The 23970-nt window shown below is 51.3% G+C and overlaps 1 protein-coding gene across 2 annotated transcripts in view; it reads left to right on the plus strand.

The window, feature by feature from the left end:
• Nucleotides 1-5286: 5286 nt before the first annotated feature.
• The window catches only part of CYP27C1 (cytochrome P450 family 27 subfamily C member 1), a 29276-nt gene continuing 10592 nt past the window's right edge, over nucleotides 5287-23970 (plus strand). The window contains exons 1-5 of one of the 2 annotated variants that reach the window (XM_051848778.2): nucleotides 5287-6539; nucleotides 13148-13338; nucleotides 16491-16690; nucleotides 19450-19659; nucleotides 20533-20696. In XM_051848778.2, coding sequence (XP_051704738.1) covers nucleotides 6315-6539; nucleotides 13148-13338; nucleotides 16491-16690; nucleotides 19450-19659; nucleotides 20533-20696 — 990 coding nt within the window. In that variant the 5' untranslated portion in view covers nucleotides 5287-6314. The remainder of the gene's footprint in view (nucleotides 6540-13147; nucleotides 13339-16490; nucleotides 16691-19449; nucleotides 19660-20532; nucleotides 20697-23970) is intronic. The other variant, XM_051848779.2, reaches the window with a different exon arrangement.

Genomic DNA, 23970 nt, shown 5'->3' on the forward strand with positions numbered 1-23970 from the left:
GAGGAGATCTTCCATCTGCTGGATTGCAGATGGCTGCAATGGCCAAGGCTGGTCCGGGCGGAAGCCAGGAGCCAGCAGCTTCATCGAGGTCTCCCATGTGGGTGGCAGGGCTCAAGCACTTATGCCATCTTCTGCTGCTTTCCCAGGTGCATTAGCAGGGAGCTGGATGGGAAGCAGAGCAGCCAGGACTCAAACTGATACCCATATGGGATGCCGGCATTGCAGACAACAGCTTAACCTGCCTCACCAGCTCCAGGGGTAGGGTTTCAAGGTAAGAAGCTGGGCCTGGTGCCTGAGGTAGGCACAGTCCTGGGGGATTGAGCCTTTCACCTCTGGAGTCTGCACTGCCACTGCCACTGTTGCTGGTATCAGAACTGAGTTGATTTGCTGGACAGTCAGTAGGTGTCGGAGAATCTGAGTTGGTGCTGGAATCACAATGAAAGACAGACCAGTGTGGGAAAGGAGCCAGGCCGCTCTGTGCCTTCGGAGCCAGTGAGGTGCTCACGACCTGTGGAGGAGACAGCACAGGAGTGGCTGCAATGCCTTGAACTTGGGGACGCCTTGCGGGACACTCAGAGGCCGACTGAAAATCCTCACTTGTGCCTTTCACTGCAGCATTAATCCAGAGAGACTGCAGATTTGCAACCTTCTGCAACTCACACAAGTCCTGGCACAGGCTGCATGAAGATTGATGCTGTAGCCAGACAGAGGGTGGGCAGTTGGAGGAAGAGTATGGAAGACAAATGGGCCATTTCAGCGTGCCACATGCAGAAGCAGCTTGGCAAGTTTTGCTGGTGCTGTGGTCCACGTGGGTTCCCCAAAGTTCACATGTGGGAAACTTAGTCTCCCAGCTCAGCTGCGCGTGGTACTTAGTGGTGGCCTCTGGGCTAGATGAGGTCTCAAAGGTGGGGCCCCCATGATAGCAGCAGTGGCTTTGCAAGAGGACAGTCCTGAGCTCACCCCTTCTCGCCCTCTCTCACCACATGTTGCTGGCCCTTACCTGCGGCCAGATGTCGATGTGGCACTGTCTAGCCTCCACGGCTGTCTGCTAAATAAACTTCCAGTGCTTCTCCATCACCTGGCCTGTGATTTTCTCTGGGAGCTGCACAAAACGGACTAAGACAGGTGGTGAGTGTCATCAAGGCAGAGCCTCACCCCACAGCCCCTGCATCCGTGTCCTCTGGAACCTGCCATCTCAGCACAGTCAACAGGGCATCCCAAAGCCACTGACATTTGAGAGAATATTGGCTGCTGGTGACGGACTGGACAGCGCCTTCCTTTCTTCCTCCAAGCTCCTCTGTGAAGCCGTTACCCCCAGTGTCAGTGCCGCTGGAGCTGGGACTTTAGAAGATCATGCAAGTTAAACAGGTCATCGCAACCACTGCTGTGGGGTAGCAGGTAAAGCCGCTGCCTGCAGTGCCAGCATCCCACATGGGCGCTGGTTCGAGTCCCGGCTGCTCCACTTCCGATCCCGCTCTCTGCTATGGCCTGGGAAAGCAGTAGAAGATGGCCCAAGTCCTTGGGCTCCTGCACCCACGTTGGGAGACCCGGAGGAAGCTCCTGGCTCCTGGCTTCGGATTGGCGCAGCTCTGGCTGTTGCAGCCAACTGGGGAGTGAACTAGCTGTTGGAAACCTCTGAAACTGTGGGAAATAAAGAGCTGTCTGAGATGCCCAGCATGTGGTTCTTTGTTTCTGCAGCTGGCAAAGCCAGCCTCAGGGATACAGAAAACTGACCAGTTAGTTGTTGGTGGCAGAGAGGAGGCCCTTGTGCTAGGCTCGAGACTCAGGGATCCAGGTCTCAGGGTCATCCCCCAGTGGCTCACTGCAGAATTGAGCCTGGGGGCAGAATGAGGCTGCAGCCCTTTGGAGACTCCCAGCCTGCATGCCAGGAGGCCTGGATTTTGTCTGGGCTCTGCTGCTTTGCTTCCAGATAAGACCCTTCCTGTGTCTCCATGTGTAGAATAAAGGAATGGAACTCAGTTTGATTTTTCAACTTCCGTGCAGCAAAACTCTGTTTGAAGCAAGCCTTCTGCAGCTTCCCCTGGGTGGGGAACACCAGAAGCTTGCTGGGCAGGAGAGGGCGCAGGGCGTCTTGCTCTGCACAGTGGCCCCGGGGTGAGGCACGCGGCACACCTGATGGCCAGGGGATCACACACTCACAGGCACCCTAAATCCACCCTGGCCGGACGCTGTTGGCCAGGGGGTTTCCAAAAGTTCATAGGAGGGAGCGTGTTCTGTGCACTGTCTTTCAGAACCTGTACCAGTGTTGGCTGCTTCATTTCTGATCCAACTCCTTGCCAACGCACCTGGGAAAGCAGTGGAAGGTGGCATTCCCCTGCACCCATGTGGGAGACTCGGAGGAAGCTCCTGGCTCCTGGCTTCTGTCTTCAGCCTGGCCAGCCCTGGCTGTTGTGGCCATTTGGGGAGTGGAGCAGTGGATCTCTCTCTCTCTCTCTTTCTGTCTCTCCCTCACTCCCTCTCTCCCTCTCTCTCCTTTCTCTGTGATTCTGAGTTTCAAATAAATATAAGTTTTTTTTTTAAATGTTCATGGGAAAATGGAATTCAAGGAGAAGTTTAGGGGCAGGCATTTGGCTGTCGCTAAGATGCCACTTGGAACACCCCAATGCCATGTCTGAGTACCTGGGTTCGAGTTCTGGCTGTACTCAGCAGTCTGGCTTCCTGCTCATGTGCACCCTGGGAGACAGCAGGTGATGGATCAAGAACTTGTGTCCCTGCCACCCACGTGAGGACCTGGACTGAGATCTGTGCTCCACGCTTAGGCCTGGCCCAGCCTCAGCTGTTGCGGGTATTTAGGGGGCGTGAACAAACAGATGGGAGATCTCTTTTCTCTGTCTTTGTCTTTCAAACAAATGTGAATAAATAAGTAAAAATGAAAAAAAAGTTTATTTTTTGTACCAAGATTTTTTAAAAAGATTTATTTATTTATTTGAAAGGCAGAGTTAACAGAGAGGGGGAGAGACAGAGAGAGATCGATCTTCCATCCACTGGTTCACTCCCCAAATGGCCAAAAGCTTCTTCCAGGTCTCCCACATGGGTGCAGGAGCCTAAGTATTTGGGCCAATCTTCCATTGCTTTCCCAGGTGCATTAGCAGGGAGCTGGATCAGAAGTGGAACAGCTGGGACTCAAACTGGAACCCATATGGGATGTGGCATTGCAGGCAGTGGTGTAACCTGCTGTGGCACAGCACTGGCCCATACCAAAATGGTTTTGAATTCATATATAATTTTTTCCATAATCTGCATTTTCCATGAACTTTTTGAAGACTTTCTTTTAAGGTTTATGTTGCTTTTAAAAGATTAGTTTGAGAGAGGGAGAGACAGAGACAGAGATTTTCCATTTCAGGTTCACTCTCTAAGTGGCTTAAATGGCCAGGGCTGGGCCAGGCTGAAGTCAGGAGCCGGGGACTCCATCCAGGTCTCCCATGTGTGTGGCACGGGTCCGAGCTCTTGGGCCATCTTCTACTGTTTTCATGGGTGCATTGGCAAGGTGCTGGATCAGATGTAGAGCAGCTGGGATTCAGATAAGCACTAGATTTGGGATTCTGGTGTTGCAAGCAGTGGCTTAACCAGCTGCACCACAACAGTAGCCCCTATAAACTAAACTTTATCCTGGCAATATGTGGATGGGAAAACAGCCTATGTCGAGTTTGGTGCTCTCTCCTGTCTCAGGCTTCCACTGGGGGTCCTGGAACACATCACTGTGGATAGGGGAGGTTGACTGTATGCTTTTACTCTTAAAAAAAAAAAAAAGATTTATTTATTTGAAAGTCAGCGTTAGAGAGAGAGAGACAGATCCTCCATCCGCTGGTTCACTCCCCAGATGGTTGCAACAGCCAAGGCCAGGCCAGGCTGAAGCCAGAAGCCAAGACCCAGGAGGCAGAAGCTCCACTTGGGTCTCCCATGTGGGTGCAGGGGCCCAGGTACCTGGGCCATCTTCTGCTGCTCTCCCCATGTCATTAGCAGGGAGCTGGATTGGAAGTGGAGCAGCCAGGACTCGAACTGGTGCCTATATGGGATGCCAGTGTCACAGGCTGCGGTTTAATCCACTGCACCGCAACACTGGCCTCTCTTTTCCTTTCTTTACTGCAGTCTTTTCTTGATTAGCCTTCCTAGAGAGCCAGCTGTATTTGCAACCATTTTATGCATAGACTTAGCAGTTCCCTGTGGGGGAGTGGACTGAACTTCCACATGTGTGGTCTGTTAATGATGTCCGTGTGGCTGAGCACCAGCAGCTCTCTACTCTAAAAAAAAAAAAAAAAGTAAAAAGCGGGGGAGGGGCTGGCACTGTGGCCTAGCAGGCAAAGCCAACACCTGTGACAATGCCCATGCCAGCATCCCATATGAGCACCGGTTGGAGTCCTGGCTGATCCTCTTCTGATCCAGCTCTCTGTTAACGAACCTGGGAAAGCAACGGGAAGATGGCCCAAGTGCCCTTCCACCTACGTGTGTGAAAGACCCAGAGGAAGCTCCTGGCTTCAGCCTGGCCCAGGGGAGAAGTTACTGGGTGAACAAACAGAGAAAGATCTCTCTCTGTAACTCCGCCTTACAAACACATACACAATTTTTTTTAAAGAGGCTTTTAAAGAAAGCAGGCTAGGAGGCCATTCTTCCCGCGGGGCCTGCCAGCCCAGCCGTGGAGGCCACGCCCCTGCAGTCCCTGCCCCACGCCCAGGGACCTCCGGCTTCCCAGATTCCACACATTCCCCACTAGTCTGGTGACAAGAGTTATCCAGCTTGTCTTTGTGTTCCTGTTTTATTCTTCTTCGCGGTGTTAAGTTCCTCAGAGGTACATTTAATCATTTAAAAATAATTTAAAGGAGATTGATTTGATAGGCAAAGTCACACTCACACACACACGCAGAATCGATCTTCCATCCACTGGTTTATTCCCCAAATGCCTGCTACAGCAGGGGCTGAGCCAGGCTGAAGCCAGGAGCCCAGATTTTCATCCAGGTCTCCTATGTAGTGACAGAGGCTCAAGTACTCTAGCTTCCCAGAACATAAGCAGGAAGCTGGGAATCATTGGAGCCAAGACCCCTCCAGCACATGGACATGGGAGGTGGGCATCCTAGGCGGGTGCCTTAACACGCTGCAACACTCCTCGAATCCTTTGCAGTTACAGCTCCTTATAAACAGGAGTTGCTGCGCCCGCATGGATCAGATTCTATACAATGATACCACATAGTCTTCTTGGCTGCATTTACACCACAGTTACTCAAAGCAGAGCTGGAAAGGTATAAACTCCCCATCCAAAACAAACTGCTGGGACAGGCTTTTAAGTTGCTGCCTGGGACTCCAGCATCCCCTGAGTGCTGGCTGCTCCACTTCCCATCCAGCTCCCTGTGCCATGTGCCTGGGAAAGTAGCAGCAGATGGCCCAAGTGCTTGGGCCCCTGCCACCCCTGTGGAAAATCAGAATGGAGTTCCAGGCTCCTGGTTTCAACACTTTATTGATATCTAGTTTTTAAGATTTTTTAAATTAATTAATTAATCAATCAACCTTCCAGCGCAGGCAACCGAAAGGCCACCTTGCAACAACGTGCTGGGTTTTCAGCGGGAGTTGGTCAGCTGCGGGAGTGGAAGCCGGGCTCCCGCACTAGAGCGGTTGCGGTGCCCAAACACTGTCTTCGTGGACTGCCTCCTGGGTGCAGTCAGGGGCTGGGTTCTGCACCCGTGTTTGCACACCCGGCTCTCCCTTCGCCTTCGTTCCCCACACATGTGCGCGCTGGCTTAGCCTGAGCTCTGGGCAGTAGGACAGGGCCGTATGCGGGGGCTGGGGGGCGGTGCCGGGTCCCTTCCTCCCTGCTCCGAACGGTGGGGAAAAACAAACGAGCAGCCTCCCTAAGCCACGCAGCCCTAGTGATCAATACTGAGGTCATTTTACACCCTCCAAGGGGAACACTGTACTGCTCCCCCCCACCCCAAGAACGTTGAACTACAGGGGGCCCAATTTGCAGTCCCCAAGGGGACACCTCCTCAAATCAGAAACCTTCGTTTGCCTTTCTCAGCAGTTTGCTTCCGAACGCAGTGGACTTTTCTGGCCTTTTTTTTTTTTTTTTTTTTTTTGGCCGCGGCTGGCAGTGGGGAGGACCCAGGACTTTGCGGTTTCACAGGACGCTCAAGCGGTGCCTCCTCCAGCGGCCTCTCCTCAGATTCTTTCCCTCCAGCCCGCTGGGAGGAGGCAGCCTTTCATCAGAGCCCAGGCGGCATGAGTCCCACCCGCTAGAGCCGAGGGACGCGCCAGCCCCGGGGGCAGCCCCGCGCCCAGCCAGCTCGCTCACGCACGCCGCGGCCATGGCCCTGCGGACGCCGATCCTCAGAGCGCGCCTGCGGCCGGCGCCCGGGCGGGCAGGGCTCGCGCGGGCCCAGGACAAAGGGTCCGGGCTGCCCGGGGCGCCGCGCGCCGGGGGCCGGGCCGAGGGGCCCCGCAGCCTGGCCGCCATGCCCGGGCCGCGCACGCTAGCCAACCTGGTGGAGTTCTTCTGCCGGGACGGCTTCGGTCGCATCCACGAGATCCAGGTAGCGCCGGGGCGTGGGGGTGGGGGGAGCGGGAGCGGGCCGTCGGGGGCAGGGAACCCCGGGGAGGGGAGACCACGGACGCGGCGGCGGGGACGGGATCCCGCGGGGAGTGAGCGCGGTCTCCACGTGGCGTTCGTTTGCAGCCCTTTCTGTTTGCGGTCTGCGATTGCAAAGGAAGGGGGCGCGGGCGGGGGTGCTCCCGTGGTTCCGTAAGCTGTGGCGGTGGGGCCGGCGCGGGAAGGAGTCCCGGGGCTGGAGGCAGGCCCTGGGGCAGAGCCCAGGCAGTGCCCCGCCGCTTCCTGGCTGGCTCACGGTGATCCCGAGCGTGGTCCTCTGCGTGGTCCGCTGCAGGGTGGCCGTCAATCTCTCTTTGCTTTCTGAGACCCTGGCTTTTTCCGGGAAGATCCTCCTCCTTTTGCGCCCACTCGCTCTGCTTTGCCCAAAGCTTACTGGTCCTTGAAGATGGGTATCAGTGGAAGCCCCTTCCTCCCTTCCATCAGCCTTGTCAATGTGCCTGTTAGTGCCCGGGGCCTCAGCTCAACCTGGAGAAGCAGACCCCCGATGAACAGAAAACAGCCAGGAGTGATTTCCAGTCCTCTGAAATCTCAGCTGGTCCTTCCTCCCCAGCCCGCAGCCCCCACCCCCCTCCCCCCAGCCCTCTTTTCTAACCTAAGGTATCACAGGGATCACTTTCAAATAAGGGGAGCAATGTTTTACTGTATACTTATGGATGAGCTCCACACACTCTGATATCTAAAAGCTAAATGTTCTGTGTCTTCTCCCTCCACGGTCCAACCAGGGTTTATTCTGTGGACACAGGTCCCTTTGGGAAACTGGCCGCTGTCCCTTCCCCCAAGCCCGGTGTCTTCTTTCTGTCTGACCTGCCTTTCACCATCACCCTGAACCAACCCTTCCTGCCTACTGCTCAGACAGGTCTTCAGCCACGCCTATGACCTTGGGCCTGCTGCTGGCTCACGGGGTGCTTCCCCACAACACTGGGCTCACTCACCCTGTCCTTTACCCTCCGGATCGCACTGGGAAGACTGTCAGCTCCCTACAAGCCCTGTGAGGACCCTTGGCAACGCTTTGTGGTCTCCTGGTGTTAGCTGGACTTCTTGGGTACAACGACGCCCTCCAGTGGGCATAGTTCTGGTAAAACTCAGTCTCTCCCTGTGCTCTCCAGGTTACTGCAAGGCACGACCAAGGGGAAGGGCATGACAAATGGAGCTTCCCTAATCCCAAAACCCAAAATCCAAAAATTGGAGAGATTTGGGGGCACCAGCATGATGCCTGCCACAAGTGGAAAATTCCACACCTGACCTCATATTACAGGTCCCAGTCAAAACACAGGCTCAGTGAACATATTGCACAAATTTACCTGCAGGCTATTGTGTAAGGCATAGATGAGACGTAAGTGAATCTCATGTTACATTTGAGTCTCTTCCTCAAGATACCTCATTATGTAAAATGCAAATAGTTTAAAAAAAAATTCCCAAATGTGAAAGCCTTCTGGTGCCAAGCATTTTAGATTAGGGACACTCAGTCTGTATTCTCTCACCTGGCACATCAGGTTTACCTGCACTTATCCTATAATCATGGAATGTTAACCCAACAAGGGATTTTAGCTCCGACTTTTGCATTCAGCTCTCATTTTACACACGGTAAAGCCCTAAAATGTTGGCCAAGTGGCTTGCTCATGGTCTTGGTGGCAGAGTATGCATTATCTGGCTTCCCAGATGCTGTGTCAGTGAGATAGAGCTGCAGGGATGCTTGTGGTTGTTCCTCTGCAGCCATGTGTGGAGTCTGGGCTGGTCCATCACTCTGTGGACCTGTTTCCTTGTCTGTGTGTGAGACAGCTGTTCTCTATCTATCTCTTGGGTTATGCTGGGGTCACAAAGGATTAGGGCTAGGAAGGTATAATAATAAATAATAACAGTAGATATTTCTAGAACTATTTGCATGTTCCAGGCACAGCTGTGAGTCCTGCATGTGAGATAAGTTCTGTTTTTCCGCATTGTGAGCCAGTACTCGAACTCCATTAATTGTGTGCAATTCATGTCTAAGCAGACTTTGAGAACTATGCCTGACTGTACTGCGCCATGGTCTACCACTCAAAAGTGCTGTAAGCTCTGTATCATGTCTACCACCAGCTCCTTGTGCTGGGTGAATTCATTCAGGAGCTAGACTTGTCTAGAAAGTGACCTGTTTTCCAATAGTTCCTATGACCAGGCATCCTTGTCGTGGTCTTCTTCAGAGACCTGACCTCTTTGAGGTCACTCATTTGTTAGGCCAGAGTGACCCCTGGACACTGATGCATTCCACTTGAGTCTGAGCATCTTCACCCCGGGGACATGTGAACCTCATCTAGGTCCATGGAAAGAGTGAGCAGCTTCCACCCAAGGGCAGAAGAGTGGAGAGACATCAGTTTCTCTGGCCTGCCACTTCTGAGACTGAGAGTTGGAGTGATAAGAAAGGTTGGCAGGGGCTAAAGAGAGCCTTAGCTGCTTTTCTCCCAGCCTAACCCTGTCAGTCATGCTAAGCCCTGTTGGAGTTGCTCCTTTATACCACCTTGTCTTTTTACTGGAGAATTTAGTCCATTTACGTTTATTGTGGTTTTTTTTTTCTTTTTACAGTTTTATTGAGATATAATTCACCTAATGTAAAATGTACTCATTTGAAGTGTACAACCATCACCACAATCAATCAGTTTTGGGGCATTTGCATTACTTCGTATTTTTTAGTTCTCTCTCTTTGTCCCCCTCCAAGACTTTTCAGTTCCCTAACTGACTTTCTGTCTCTATAGATTGTCCTCTTGTGACTGCCTTCTTTCACTGACTGTAATGTTTTCAGGGTTCATTCATGCTGTAGCTTGTGTATGTACCTCATTTCTTTTTGTAGCTGAATAGCATTCAGTGTATGGATATGCCACACTTCGTTGGTTGATCTACATTTGAATATGTTCACCTGTGGGCTCTGTGCCTAAAGCTGCTGGGAACATCTGTGTGGAGGGTTTTTGTGTAAGATAGATGTTTTCATTGCTATTGGATATACACACATGGGAGAGTAGAATTGCTAGGTTAGAGAGTAATTCGACATTTAACTTTTTGGGGGAGATGCCAGACTCTTTTCTAGAATGTCTGCAAATGTGTTCTGGTAATTCCACATCCTTGTCAACGCCTGTTATTACGTTTTCTCCTACTTATGGTCATCCTAGTGGGTGTGAAGTTGCTGGTTCATGTGTTTGATTTGCACTTCCCTGGTGGTAATGATGTTGAGCATCTTTTCATGTGCTTATTACCCACGTGTGCATCTTCTAGAGAGAAATGTCCTGTTCTTAAATGGCTTACTTGCTTTCCTACCATTGAATCACAAGGATTGTCTTGTACATTCTAGATGCAAGCCTCTTATCAGATACGTGTTTTGCAAATATTTTCTCTCTTCAGTTTCTCAGCAGTGTCCTTTTACGCATAAAAGTTGTTGATTTTGATGGCATCCGATTAGCCATTCTTTTGTCACTGTGCTTTTGCTATGGTAGATTAAGATGCCATGTCAAACCCAAGGTTGTGAAAATTGACCCCCTGGGGCCGGTGCTGTGGCACAGCGGGTTAACACCCTGGCTTGAAGTGCGGGAATCCCATATGGGCGCCGAATCAAGTCCCGGCTGCTCCACTTCCAATCTATGGCCTGGGAAAGCAGTGGAGGATGGCCTGAGTCCTTGAGCCCTGCACCCATGTAGGAGACCCGGAAGAAGCTCCTGGCTCCTGGCTTCCAGCAGCTCCGACTGTTGTGGCCAATTGGAGTGTGAACCAGAGGATGGAAGACCTCTCTCTCTCTCTCTCTCTCTCTCTCTCTCTCCCTCTCCCTCTCCCTCTCCCTTTCCCTCTCCCTCTCCCTCTCCTCTCTCTGTGTAACTCTGACATTCAAATAAATAAATAAATCTTTAAAAAAAATAAAAGAAAATCGACCTCATACTTTCTTGGAAGAGTTTTATAGTTTCAGGTCTGACATTTAGGACTTTGACCCACTTTGATGTGGTTTTTGTGTATGGTGTGAGACAGGGATACACTTTGTTCTTCACCTGTGACTTTCCAGTTGTCTCAGCATCACTTGTTTTAAGAGATCACTCTTCCACCTTGGGTGGTCTTGGTGTTCTTGTTGAAAATCAGTTGATCCTAGATTTTTGGGTTTATTTCTGAACTTGGATGTATTCCAGTGACTACAGTGATACTGTACCATCTTGATTACTGTGGCTTTGCAGTAAGTTTTGAAACAGGAACATTTGAGTCCACCAGTTTTATTCTTTTTTAAGATTTTTTGGCTATTGGGGATCCTTTCACTTCCTTATACATTTTAGGATCAGCCTATCAATTTTTTTAAAGACTTTATTTTATTTATTTGAAAGACAGAGTTACAGAAAGAGGTAGAGACAGAGAGAGAGGTCTTCCATCTGCTGGTTCACTCCCCAGATGGCTACAACGGCTGGAGCTGCACCTATCCGAAGCCAGGAGCCAGGAGCTTTTTCTGAGTCCTTCACATGGGTGCAGGAGCCCAAAGACTTGGGCCATCTTCTACTGCTTTCCCAGGCCACAGCAGAGAGCTGGATCAGAAGAGGAGCAGCTGGGTCTCAAACCAGCGCCCATATGGGATGCTGGCACTTCAGGCCAGGGCTTTAACCTGCTGCGCCACAGTGCCAGCCCCAGCAGCCTATCAATTTAAAAAAATGATTTATTTATTTATTTGAAAGGCAGAGTTACAGAGAAAGAGAGACACAGAGAGTGATGTTCCATCTGCTGGTTCACTCCCCAAATGGCCACAACAGCCAGGGCTGGGCCAGGCCGAGGTCAGGAGCCAGGAGTTTCTTCCGGGTCTCCCATCTGGGTGGGAGGAGCCCAAGCACTTGGGTCATCCTCTACTGCTTTCCCAGGCCATTAGCAGGGAGCTGAATGGGAAGTGGAGTAGCTGGGACATGAATAGGAACCCATATGGGATGCTGGAGTCTTAGCAGGACTTAGCCTACTATGCCACAATCCGGTCCTCAGCTTATCAATTTCTATGAAGAAGCCAGCTGGAATTCTGACAGCATTGTGGTGAATCTATAGATACTTTAGGGGAGTATTTTCAGTTTAACAATATTTAGGCTGGTGCTGCGGCTCACTAGGTTAATCCTCCGCCTTGTGGCGCCGGCACACCAGGTTCTAGTCCCGGTCGGGGCTCCGGATTCTGTCCCGGTTGCCCCTCTTCCAGGCCAGCTCTCTGCTGTGGCCAGGGAATGCAGTGGAGGATGGCCCAAGTGCTTGGGCCCTGCATCCCATGGGAGACCAGGAGAAGTACCTGGCTCCTGCCATCGGATCAGCGCGGTGCACCGGCCGTGGCGGCCGTTGGAGGGTGAACCAACGGCAAAGGAAGACCTTTCTCTCTGTCTCTCTCTCACTGTCCACTCTGCCTGTCAAAAAAACAAAAAAAACAAAAAAAACAAAAAAAATATTTAATCTTCTAGCCCACAAGCATGGGATGTCTTGCCACTTATTGAGGTCTTCAGTTGCTTTCAATGATGTTTTCTTGTTTTCAGAGTATACTTTTGCACTTTTATTACATTTAAACTTAAGAATTTTATAATTTTTGATGCTATTTTAAACCAGGCTTTTTCTTAATTTCATTTTTTTGCATCGTTCCTTGCTAGAGTATAGCAATACCACAGAATTTTATGGATTGATTTTTTTTTTTTTATTCTGCAAACTCGTTGAAGTTGTTTCTCAATCTCATTGTATGTCAGGGAGTTCTTTTGGATTTGCTGTATGCAAATTCACATCCTGTGTGACTGGATAATGCTTTATTTCTTCCTTTCCCTCCCCGATGAGGTTCATCAGCTGGTCTGCGGAGGGCTTCCTCTGCAGACCGGGCTGGACGCTGCTCGTGCAGAGCTCCGGGTAGAGGGGAAGGAACCCACCCAGTTGGCTCTCCTGTGTTGGCTCTTATTTGCCTCCTTACTTCCCCTCTGCCCTTAAAACCCTTGTCTCTGGTTGCTTCCGCCAGGAAGGTATGTAAAAGCATATTGCGCCAGCGCTGCGGCTCACTAGGCTAATCCTCCGCCTAGCGGCACCGGCACACCGGGTTCTAGTCCCAGTCAGGGTGCTGGATTCTGTCCTGGTTGCCCCTCTTCCAGGCCAGCTCTCTGCTGTGGCCAGGGAGGGCAGTGGAGGATGGCCCAAGTCCTTGGGCCCTGCACCCCATGGGAGACTAGGATAAGTACCTGGCTCCTGCCATCGGATCAGCGCGGTGCGCCGGCCGCAGCGCGCTGGCCACGGCGGCCATTGGAGGGTGAACCAGTGGCAAAGGAAGACCTTTCTCTCTGTCTCTCTCTCTCTCACTGTCCACTCTGCCTGTCAAAAAAAAAAAAAAAAAAGCATATTGCTCCAGAGTAAGGAAATACCCCTGAAAGCCAGTGTATCTCAGGAGTCGAATCCTCCCCTGACCCCGTTCGCGTTATGTCCAGCTCCCCTTCCGCCCCCGTTCTCTGGTTCTCTGTTCCTCTGTCACATGGGAACGTTCACGTGCAAGGTGTGTCATCTCTGTGTATTTTTTTCTTTGATTTCTCCATGATATTGCAGCAGCAGCACACACGGAAATATGGAAAAATCTTCAAGTCTCACTTTGGTCCTCAGTTTGTAGTATCTGTTGCAGACCGCGACATGGTGGCTCAGGTGCTGCGGGCGGAGGGGGACGCGCCCCAGAGAGCCAACATGGAGTCCTGGCAGGAGTACCGAGACCTGCGGGGCAGAGCCACCGGGCTCATCTCAGCGTGAGTATGCGGCTGCGCTGACACCCCAGGGGCAAAAGCAGAGAAATGCCAGCAGCACGGTGCCAAGTGGCCTGCTTGTGTGATTTTCTAAAAAGCAGGAGCCTCAGGGCCAGGCTGGGCCATTTCCCGACTCGGGGACCAGGTCGGGGCGCACGCTGGCTGAGTAATGGGCAGGTGCTCTTTGAAAGGAATGCCTTGTGGCTTTAGGTGTCCTCTCGGGGACAACTGAGGGCGCTGCAGCTCCCTGAGCCCTCGTCTGTGCACAGGGCAGGGTGGGTGGTCAGCTCTCACAGCTAAGGGCTAAGGCTCTCCCCCAGCACTGTTGGCCATTAGTTGCCTTTCTATCTCACGACAGGCTGCAATTCTGAGCGTGGAACAGGCTGACTGGCACCTCTGTGTCTCCCAGGAGACCACGTGCCCTGGCCCAGTTCCCCCGGGGCCTCGGGGCTGCGTCTGTGGCTCCTTTGATTTTTGTGTCCTTCCTCAAATCAGGCAAGTGACTGGATGTCACCGGGGAGGGAGGTAATGGAAGTGGCCGCAGGCTCTGGCAACTCTGCTCCCTGCTGAGTCAGCTGTGGCCTCAGGAGCTCGGAGGTGCCTGGACACCCTCTCGCCCAAGAGGGGAGCCTGGTGGCGCTGGCGACGCTAGCCCAGGTGGGGAGGAAAGGGACAGGGGAACGGCCCGGCTTAGCAGGGGTGCCCCAGAGTGGGTACTGAGATGGGGTTCTGAGTGCAGTGGTTTACTAGGGGGAGTGAGGAGGTGGGGACAGACTGGGGGAATGGTAAGTAGGGGTGTGTGCATGAGTGAGAGCCTCTGCTGGGCGGCCGGGCATGGCCCTGCTCCGATCCTCGATGCTGGATGCTGGATGCTCGATCCTCGATCCTCGAAGGTGGCTCCAAGCTTGGGGACTAGAACCTCCTTGCATGCAGCCAGGGCCCCTGGTCACAAGCTGTGGTCACTCTTTGTAAACATGAGGGCTTAATTAGTGTACATACACAGCCCAAGCCGGGGATCTGGGGGGTGGGGGTTTGATTTCATGTCCCCCTGTGAATCCCAAACCCCATGGGTGTTCATGTCCTTTTTTCCCCCCGAATTATTTTACTTATTTGAAAGACAGTTACAGAGAGAGGTAGAGGCAGAGAGAGAGAGACAGGTCTTCCATTCCACTGTCTCACTCTGCAAATGACCGTAATGGCCAGAGTTGAGCTGTTCTGAAGCCAGGAGCCTCTTCCAGGACTCCCACGTGGGTGCAGGGGCCCAACTGTTTTCCCAGGCCACAGCAGAGAACTGGATTGGAAGAGGAGCAGCCAGGACTAGAACCGGCGTCCATATGGGATGCCGGCGCTGCAGGCTGGGGCTTTAACCCACTGTGCACAGCACTGGCCCCATTCATGTCCTTTTATGAAATGGTAGACCATTGGGATCTAACCTAGCTGCAGACCCTCACATCATGCAGATCACCTCCTGATGGCTTAGATTACCCACGCATTGTGAATGCCACACACGTAAGGAGCTGTCAAGTGGTACTGTCTAGGGAATAATGACAAGGAATAAAGGTCTTACATGACTCGTACAGATGCATTTTTATAAAATATGTTCCATCTGCCATTGGTTGAATCTTTGGATGCAGAACTCACGAATGAGGAGGGGTAACTTCTAAATCTGTATGTATACAAAGGTACTTCGGAAAACTTGTGGAGGTTGGCATTTGGCTCAGTGGTTAATACACTGAGTGGGACACTGATATTGGAGTGCTTGGGTTTGAATTCTAGCTCTGCTCTCCATTCCAACATCCTGCTAATGAACACCCTGGGAGGCAGCAGGTGATGGCTCAAGTACTTGGGTCCCTGCCACCCATGTGGGAGACTTGGATAGAGTTTTGGGCTCCTGGCTTCTGCCCTGGCTGTTGTGAGCATTTAGGAAGTGAACCAGTGGATGGAGGATATCTCTGCCTTTTAAATTATTTATTTATTTATTTGACAGATAGAGTTAGACAGTGAGAGAGAGAGACAGAGAAAAAGGTCTTCCTTCCATTGGTTCACTCCCCAAATGGCTGCTGCAGCCGGCGCGCTGTGCCGATCCGAAGCCAGGAGCCAGGTGCTTCCCCTGGTCTCCCATGCGAGTGCAGGGCCCAAGCACTTGGGCCATCCTCCACTGCCCTCCCGGGCCACAGCAGAGAGCTGGACTGGAAGAGGAGCAACTGTTACTAGAACCTGGAGCCCATATGGGATGCTGGTGCCTGAGATTAACCATTTGGGTGCAGGGGTGCAGGTACTTGGGCCATGGTGCCGGCCCTGCAAACTTTTTTTTTTTTTTTAAAGGATTTATTTCATGCAGAGTAACAGACAGAGAGAGAGGTCTTCCATCTCTTCAGTCCTCAAATGGCAAAGACAGCCAGAGGTGGGCCAGACTGAAGCCAGGAAATCGGGAACTCCATCTGGGTGGGTGGCAGGGGTCCAGGAACTCAGGCCATCCTCTGCTGCCTTCCCAGGAGCAGCCACAGCGAGCTGGATGGGAACTGGTGCTCTGATAGGGGCTGCCAGAGTTGCAGGCGGTGGCTTAGCCTGCTGGGCCACAACGCTGTTCTCTTGGTGATCAGCAGTCTCACGTGTATTTATTATAACATTATTTCAAGGGCTTCCCAAGGGCTTCCTAGTCCTTTTCCTAAAGATGATTCCTGGTGGTAGTTTTTTTTTTTTTTTTCTTTCTTCCAATAAAATGTGGTCCTAGGAGGATGGCCCAAGTGCTTGGGCCCTGCACCCACATGGGAGACCAGGAGAGGCACCTGGCTCCTGGCTTCGGATCAGTGCAGTGCCGGCTGCAGTGGGCCAACCATGGCGGCCATTTGGGGGGTGAACCAATGGAAAGGAAGACCTTTCTCTCTGTCTCTCTCTCTCTCTCTGACCACTCTGCCTGCCCAACAACAACAAAAAGTGCTCCCAGGGCAACAGCTTAAACTCTTAAGGTTCCGGGAGGCAGTTAGGGTTCCTCACCCCAGCAGGGATCTTTCCCGCTTTCGTTCCATTTGGACTGCCGGATCCAGGATCCCATTCCTTCTTTCTACCTGGGGAGTTTTTCTGAGATGCGTTGCAGTTCTTCCCTGGGGCATCCTGGTAAGTCAAGTTGTTTGAGACTCGCTTTGTTTTTCCAGGGAGGGTGAACAGTGGCTCAAGATGAGAAGAGTTTTGAGACAGAGAATCCTGAAGCCGAAAGACGTGGCCGTATTTTCCGGGGAAGTCAACCAAGTGATCGCTGATTTGATTCAAAGAATCTACATCCTGCGGAGCCAGGCGGACGATGGAGAAACTGTGACTAATGTCAATGACCTTTTCTTCCGCTATTCCATGGAAGGTGAAGTGGAGTCATGCCCCAAACAGCAGTTTACTGTTTTTTTTGTTTGTTTGTTTGTTTGTTTGTTTGTTTTTTAGATTTATTTATTTGAAAGCCAGAGTTACACAGAGAAAGGAGAGACAAAGAGAGAGGTCTTCCATTCACTGGTTCACTCCCTAGTTGGTCGCAACGGCTGGAGCTGCACCAATCTGAAGCTAGGAGCCAGGAACTTTTTCCTGGGTCTCCCATGCAGGTGCAGGGGCCCTAGCACTTGGGCCATCTTCTACTGCTTTCCCAGGCCATAGCAGAGAGCTGGATCAGAAGTGGAGCAGCTGGATCTCAAACCGGTGCCCATATGGAATGCCAGCGCTTCAGGCCAGGACGTTAACCTGCTGCGCCACAGCGCTGTCCCTATTTTTTTTTTTTTTAAGATTTATTTATTTATTTAAAAGGCAGAATTACAGAGAGGAGGGGGAGGGAGAGAGGGAGAGAGAGAGAGAGATCGATGCTTGGTGCGCTGGTTCATTCCCCAAATGGCTGCAGGAGCCAATAGCTTCATCCAGGTCTCCCATTTTCCCATTTGGGTGCAGGGGTGCAGGTACTTGGGCCATCTTCTGCTGCCTTCCCAGGCACATTAGCAGGGAGCTGGATCAGAAGTGGAACAGGCAGGACACACAAGAACCACTGCCTGTAGAAGATGGCACAAGTCCTTGGGCCCCTGCACCTGCATGGGGGACCTGGAAGAAGCTCTTGGCTCCCGGCTTTGGATCAGCACAGCTCCGGCTGCTGTGGCCATCTGGGGAGTGAACTAGCAGATGGAAGACCTCTCTCTCTCTTCCTCTCTGTAACTCTGCCTTTCAGATAAGTGAATACATCTTAAGAAAAAAAAAAAAAAAAAAAAAAAAAAAAAAAAGGAACCACTGACCAAATGGGATGCTGGTGTCTCAGGTGGCTACACTATACCTTGTTTTTTGTTTACTTAAAAATATATTTTGGAGAACCTTCTGTCCATTTTCTCATCCTTGTTTTTCTTTAAATGAGTTTACCTTACTTAAAAAATTTTTTTAAATTTATTTTCATTTTTACTTGAAGGAGAGAGAGAGAGAGAGAGAGAGAGAGAGAGAGATTGGGATTCTACTGGTTTACTCCCCGATGCTTGCAACAATAGCCAGGGCTGGGCAAATCCAAAGCCAAGAGTTTGGAACTCAGTCTGGGTCTCCTATCTTGGTGGCAGGGATCCAAGGACCTGGGCCATTACCTGCTACTTCCCTGGGTGTGCATTAGCAGGAAGTTGGATCAGAAGTGGAAGAGCCCAGACTTGAACATGGCACACTTACAGGGGACATGGGCATCCCAAGTGGTGACTGAATCCCATTGCGTCAAATGCTTACCCTTAAAAAAAAATTATTGTTTTATTGCTGACTCATTTGTTTGAAAGTCAGAGAGACAAAGAGTGCCCCCATCCATTGGTTCACTCCTCCAGTGCCTGTAACAAGTGGGGCTGGACCAGGGCTGAAGCCAGGAACCTGGAACTCACTCCAGGTCTCCCATGTGGTGGCAGGGAACCAACTACTTAACCCATCACTGCTGCCTCCTAGGGTCTGCATTGGCAGGAAGCTGGGGTCAAGAGCTGCGGCTGAGATTTGAACTTGGGTGTTCCAATATGGAACCTGAGAGTCTTATCTCCTGGGCTAAATGCCTGCCCCAGACCTTACTTGAAATTTAACTCTTAGGTTAACTTTTAAAAGGTCTGTGTCGCTCCCCGTCTTCGTGGAGGAACGACACAGGACCCTGCGTTGTTCTTTCGTCTGCTCGGCCCTCCCCAGGTTTGCTGCTGGTTCTTCCCGGGTTGGCTACCATCCCTTCCACCTCCGTGGAAGGGCGGTTCCCCCTGCCACATTCCCCACTTCCGCGGGGGAGCGGCACACCACCGGCCGGCTCTCTCGGGGGCTGCACAGGTGTTCCTTCAGATAGATGTTCCCCTTAGATGTTCCTGGTGCATGTTGTCTCTCTCCTCCTTTATAGTCCTCTTCCACCAATCCCAACTCTGCTACCCACACGCCGAGTACGCTGCTCTCCTCCAATCAGGAGTAGGTCCTACAGTTTATTGGTTGAACTGGAGGCAGCTGTGTAGAAGCTGTTTCTCCCTTCTCAGCGCCATATTGTGGGAGAGCAGATGCATAGAATAAGTCTTAATTCCAGTAACTCAGTCCAGTCTGGGTTGCTCCCCACAGTCTGCTAGGGATGTGTTCTTAAAATAGTTACACAGTAACAGGGAAGTGAGCACCTGTGCTCTAAACACATTCATTAGCGTTGGCTCTATTCCTTTAGCTCTCTGGGCCTGGGAATCACCAGCATTTTTTTTTTTTTTAAAGAGATTTGTTTTATTTGAAAGTCAGAGTGACAGAGAGATGGAGAGAGATCTTCCATCCACTGATTCACTCCCCAAAGGGCTGCAACAGCCAGGTCTAGGCCAAGCTGAAGCAAGGAGCCAGGAGCTTCTTCTGGGTCTCCCACACAGGTGCAGGGGCCCAAGCACTTGGGCCATCCTCTGCTAGCTTTCCCAGGCATGTTAGCAGGGAGCTGGATTGGAAGTGGAGTAGCTGGGATCCAACCGGCGCCCATATGGGATGCTGGCACTGTAGGTGGAAGCTTAACCTTCTACACCACAGCGGCCGCTCCCCTAGAATCACTTTTGAGAACTGCTTTTCTAGCCAAGCGTTGCATGTTGCTATGGGAACCCGTCTTGGCAAGAGGCGCTCAAACCCTTTCCCGCCTAGGCGTGGCCACCATCCTCTTCGAGAGTCGCCTGGGCTGCCTGGAAAACGTCGTTCCCCAGACAACGGTGGAGTACATCCAGGCGCTCGAGCTCATGTTCAGCATGTTCAAGACCTCCATGTACGCGGGCGCCATCCCGCGGTGGCTCCGCCCCCTCATCCCGAAGCCCTGGCGGGAGTTCTGCAGGTCCTGGGACGGCCTCTTCAAATTCAGTAAGCCCAGAACGGGGGCGGGCCGTGGCGGGCACTGGCCTGGTGATGCCACCTGTTGCGTGCCTGACTCCCACACGCCCCGTGGGAACCGGGTTGTGCCTTTCAGATTGGTTTTTCAAATGAGCAAAAGAACATGTGGGTTGTGACTACAAGTAACACGCCCGCTTTTCCATCTTTAACTTAATTTTTTAAAAAGCTTTTATTTGTTTATTTGAGAGGTAGAGTTACAGAGAGAGAGAGGGAGAGATAGAGAGAAAGGTCTTCCACCTGCTGGTTCACTCCCCAAATGGCCACAAATGGAGCTGGGCTGATCCGGTGCCAGGAGCCAGAAGCCAGGAGCTCGGAGCTCCATCTGGGTCTCCCATGTAGGTGGCAGGGGCCTAAGTACTTGAACCATCTGCTGCTGCTTTCCCCAGGCGCATTAGCAAGGATTGGAACTGTGGATCTGAGCCAGAACAGTCGGCACTCTGATACAGAATACCGGTGTCAGAAGTGGCAGCTTAACCAGCTGCACCACAACACAAGATCCCTTCTCCTTTCTTGATTCAGTTTTCTTTTCTGGAAGATAGTGGGAAGAAAACACAGAAATCTGTGTTCTCGTGACGCCATGTTACGGCAATGATGTTTTCAGTCATTGGATTGATAAAGCAAACATTTGCTGTCATCTCGCAGAGTATTTTCAAGAAGGGAGATACTTAGCTTGACTTTTTTTCATACACAGGCAAGTGTATGCGTGAAGGTCAAGGTTGACAAGAGACCAGCCTGGGTTTTCTTGGCTGCTTCCCACCTGCCACTAGCCCGGTTCTGGTTCCGATTCCATTCCTGGGAGGACAGGCAAAGATCATTCTCCACTCCAATTTCTTTCCCGCACAGGCCAAATCCACGTAGACAAGAAGCTGAGGAGCATCCAGTGCCAGATGGACCAAGGCGAGCGGGCGAGAGGGGGGCTTCTCACCTACCTCGTCCTCAGCCAGGCACTGACGTTGGAGGAGATCTATGCCAATGTGACCGAGATGCTGCTGGCCGGCGTCGACACGGTGAGCCATGGAGCACTCATGTCCTGTCCTCTCACCCCCCACCCCCAGAGAGGGAGGCAGGGAGTGGGGGAAGAGGAGTGAGGAGAGGGAGAGAGAGAGAGAGAGAGAGAGAGAGAAAGAGATCTTCCACCTGCTGGTTTACTCCCCCTATGGCTATCTATACAGTTGTGTCTGTGGATTTAACCAGCTGTGCGTGGAAACTGTTTTTGAGAAAGATAGCACCTGTTTAGAACATGTGTAGATTTTTCCTCTCCTCATGATCCCTTAAACAACACAGAATACCAACTACTTAGGTAGTATTTACAGTGTCTTAGGTGTTGTATGTAACCTAGAGATGACTTCATGTGTACTGGAGGGTGTCTGTATGTTCTGTGCAAATACTGTGCCACGTATGCAAATACGGTCCATTTTATAGGAGCACTGTTGGGATCGGCTGCAAAGTGATGCTGCTTGGACCCTGAGGGTGACTATACTATGTCTCCCTGGGTGAAGCACGGGATTCCGCCCTCCACACCCATATGCAAGTGCATGTCCTCGAGTGCTCCTGTAACCCTTCGCTCGCTGACAGGGGTCACCTTGCTGGGCTGTGTTATGGGCCAGCAGGGTCTGGGGAGCCAAGTTCCTTCTGAAAACACCATATGATGACATATGATGCATATGCGTTTATTCCTCTCTGAGCAGCGGCAGGCGTATGGGTGTGGGTGCAGAGCCGTTTTACATTTTGCTAAAATGGGGTGGTGGGACAGGCACACACAAGTAGGCTGGGGCTTTCTGTAAGTGCCAGAACACAAATCCATTGAGTGACGTTTGTGACAGGAGACTAGGAAACTGTGGAGTGGGAGCCACTGCTTCTGATGGTCTGCCTGCAAAGTCAGACTGTGGACTGCAGGGGGCGCTGCTGTTCCAGAGCACTTCCATGAACACCCATCTGGGCCCCCAGCTTCCCCCAAGAGTGGTCCATGGCTTTGATTTAGCAGGAGGGAAACCCAACAACTACGCTTGTCACATCCAGGATTTTCCTCGACACCAGGGCTTCCTGACTTTGAGCAAGGACAGTGCTCCTTCTTCAAAAATTATTTATTTTATTTGAAAGGCAGAGAGAGAGAGCGAGAGAGATAGAGCTTCCATCTGCTGGTTCACCTCCCAAATGGCAGCAATGGCTGGGGCTGGGCTGGGGTGAAGCCAGGAGCCAGGAACTCCATCCCGGTCCCTGCTGTGGGTGGCAGGACCCCAAGCACTTGGGGTCTTCTGCTGCCTTCCCAGGTGCATTAGCTGGGAGCTGGATTGGAAGCAGAGCAGTCGGGACACAAGCTGGTGCTCTTGTGTGGGATGCTGGTGTCACAGGTGTTGGCATAACCCACCGTGCCACAGCGCTGGCCCCTCAGACCTTCATTCTAAAGGTCTGAGATGGCTTACATTATTTTTATTGCAGTATTAAGTCACTTTTAACATGTAAAAGCAAAAAGACAATATAAACTCGTTCTTATGGCTCTTCTACAACAGAAAAACATAAAAGCAAACTAAATTATACGATCCATGGAAATTCTGATAAGCTGCGTGAACATGAAGAATGGTGTGGATTTGCTCAAACTAAGTCACCACTTGAACAGCAAAGCAATGAATGGCGGGGATAGCAAGGCATGAATGGCCTGGTCGCTGAGCTGTTTGGATACACTTGGATCGCTCGCCCCCTGGTGGTCACTTAGAGCATTGCAATGACGTGGAGTTGAGAGGGACCAGTTCCTTCTAGCATCCTAGGGTTGAGTGGGAAGACAAATTCTTACAACTTCAAATTCATCTAAAGAAAAAAAAACTTTATTGCAGATAACATATGTGCAATAAACTGGGTCCATTTGAGCTGTGAAATTTGATATGGATTGTTGATGGATGCAATCATTGAGGAAACCACAACATTCTGCTAAAACTTTTATAAATGGAATCATAGAATATGTATGCTTTTGCATCTGGCTTCCTTCGCTCAGCAAAATGAGTCTGAGACTCATCCGTGTGGTAGCATATGCAGCAACTGGTCCTTTCTTATTACTGAGTAGTATTCCGTTGCGTGAGTATCCCACACTGGTGTCCACAATTATGTGGTCTTAATAGAAATTTTCTATTCTAATAGGAACCAACCGCACCATCCCTCCCTCTCTCTTTTAAGAATTTATTTATTATTTGAAAGTGAGAATTACAGAGAGAGAGAGAGAGAGAAATGGGGGGGGGCGAGAGATATCTTTCATCTGCTGGTTCACTCCCCCAATGACTCCAACAGCCAGGTATGGGCCGGGCTGAAGCTAAGATCCAGGAACTCTATCCTGGTCCCCCACCTAGGTAGCAGGGACCCAAGTACTTTGTCCATCTTCTGCTGCCTTCCCAGGTATGTTGGCAGGAAGTTGGATCAGAACAAAGAGTAGGTGGGATTTGGCCAGCACTCTGATATGGGATACCAGTGTCATGAGTGGTGGCTTAACCATGTTTGCCACAATGCTGGACCCCTGTTGCGATGCAAACGTTTTGAAATGCATGCATAGTTTCTTCATAATAGGTATTTCCCATGAACAAACTGAAGATCCCTCATATATTATAAGTTTCAGAAGAGTGCCCTCTATGAAAATCTTGGGACCTAGGAGGATAAAGCAGAATTTTATTTTAAAGATTTATTTATTTTATTTGAAAGAGTTACAGAGAGAGAGGAGAGGCAGAGAGAGAGAGAGAGAGAGGTCTTCCATCTGATGGTTCACTCCCCAAATGGCTGCAAAGGCCGGAGCTGCGCCAATCCGAAGCCAGGAGCCAGGAGCTTCTTCCGGATCTTCCACGCGGGTGCAGGGGCCCAAGGACTTGGGCCATCTTCCACTGCTTTCCTGGGCCATAGCAGAGAGCTGGACAGGAAGTGGAGCAGCCGGGTCTCGAACCGGCGCCCATATGGGATGCTGGCGCTTCAGACCAGGGCACTAACCCACTGTGCCACAGTGCCGGCCCCAACAGAATTATTTTCAGTTACTGGAAATGTCATTCTTCAGTCTGAGAAGTGGTATAAAAAATGATACTGCTGGGGTGCACATTTGGCATCATGCCTGAAATGCCAATTGGGATGCTCATGTCCCATATTAGAGGGCCTGGGTTTGAGTCCCGGCTCTGCTGTTGACTCCAGCTTCCTGCTAATGCGCACCATTGGAAGCAGCAGTGGATGGCTTAAGGAGTTGGTTCCCTGGATTGAGTTCTCAGCTTCTGGCTTTTGCCTGGCCCAGCCCCAGCTATTGTGGGCATTTAGGGA

This window comes from Oryctolagus cuniculus, chromosome 3 (assembly GCF_964237555.1).
Source record: "Oryctolagus cuniculus chromosome 3, mOryCun1.1, whole genome shotgun sequence".
NCBI classification, from domain to species: Eukaryota; Metazoa; Chordata; class Mammalia; order Lagomorpha; family Leporidae; genus Oryctolagus; species Oryctolagus cuniculus.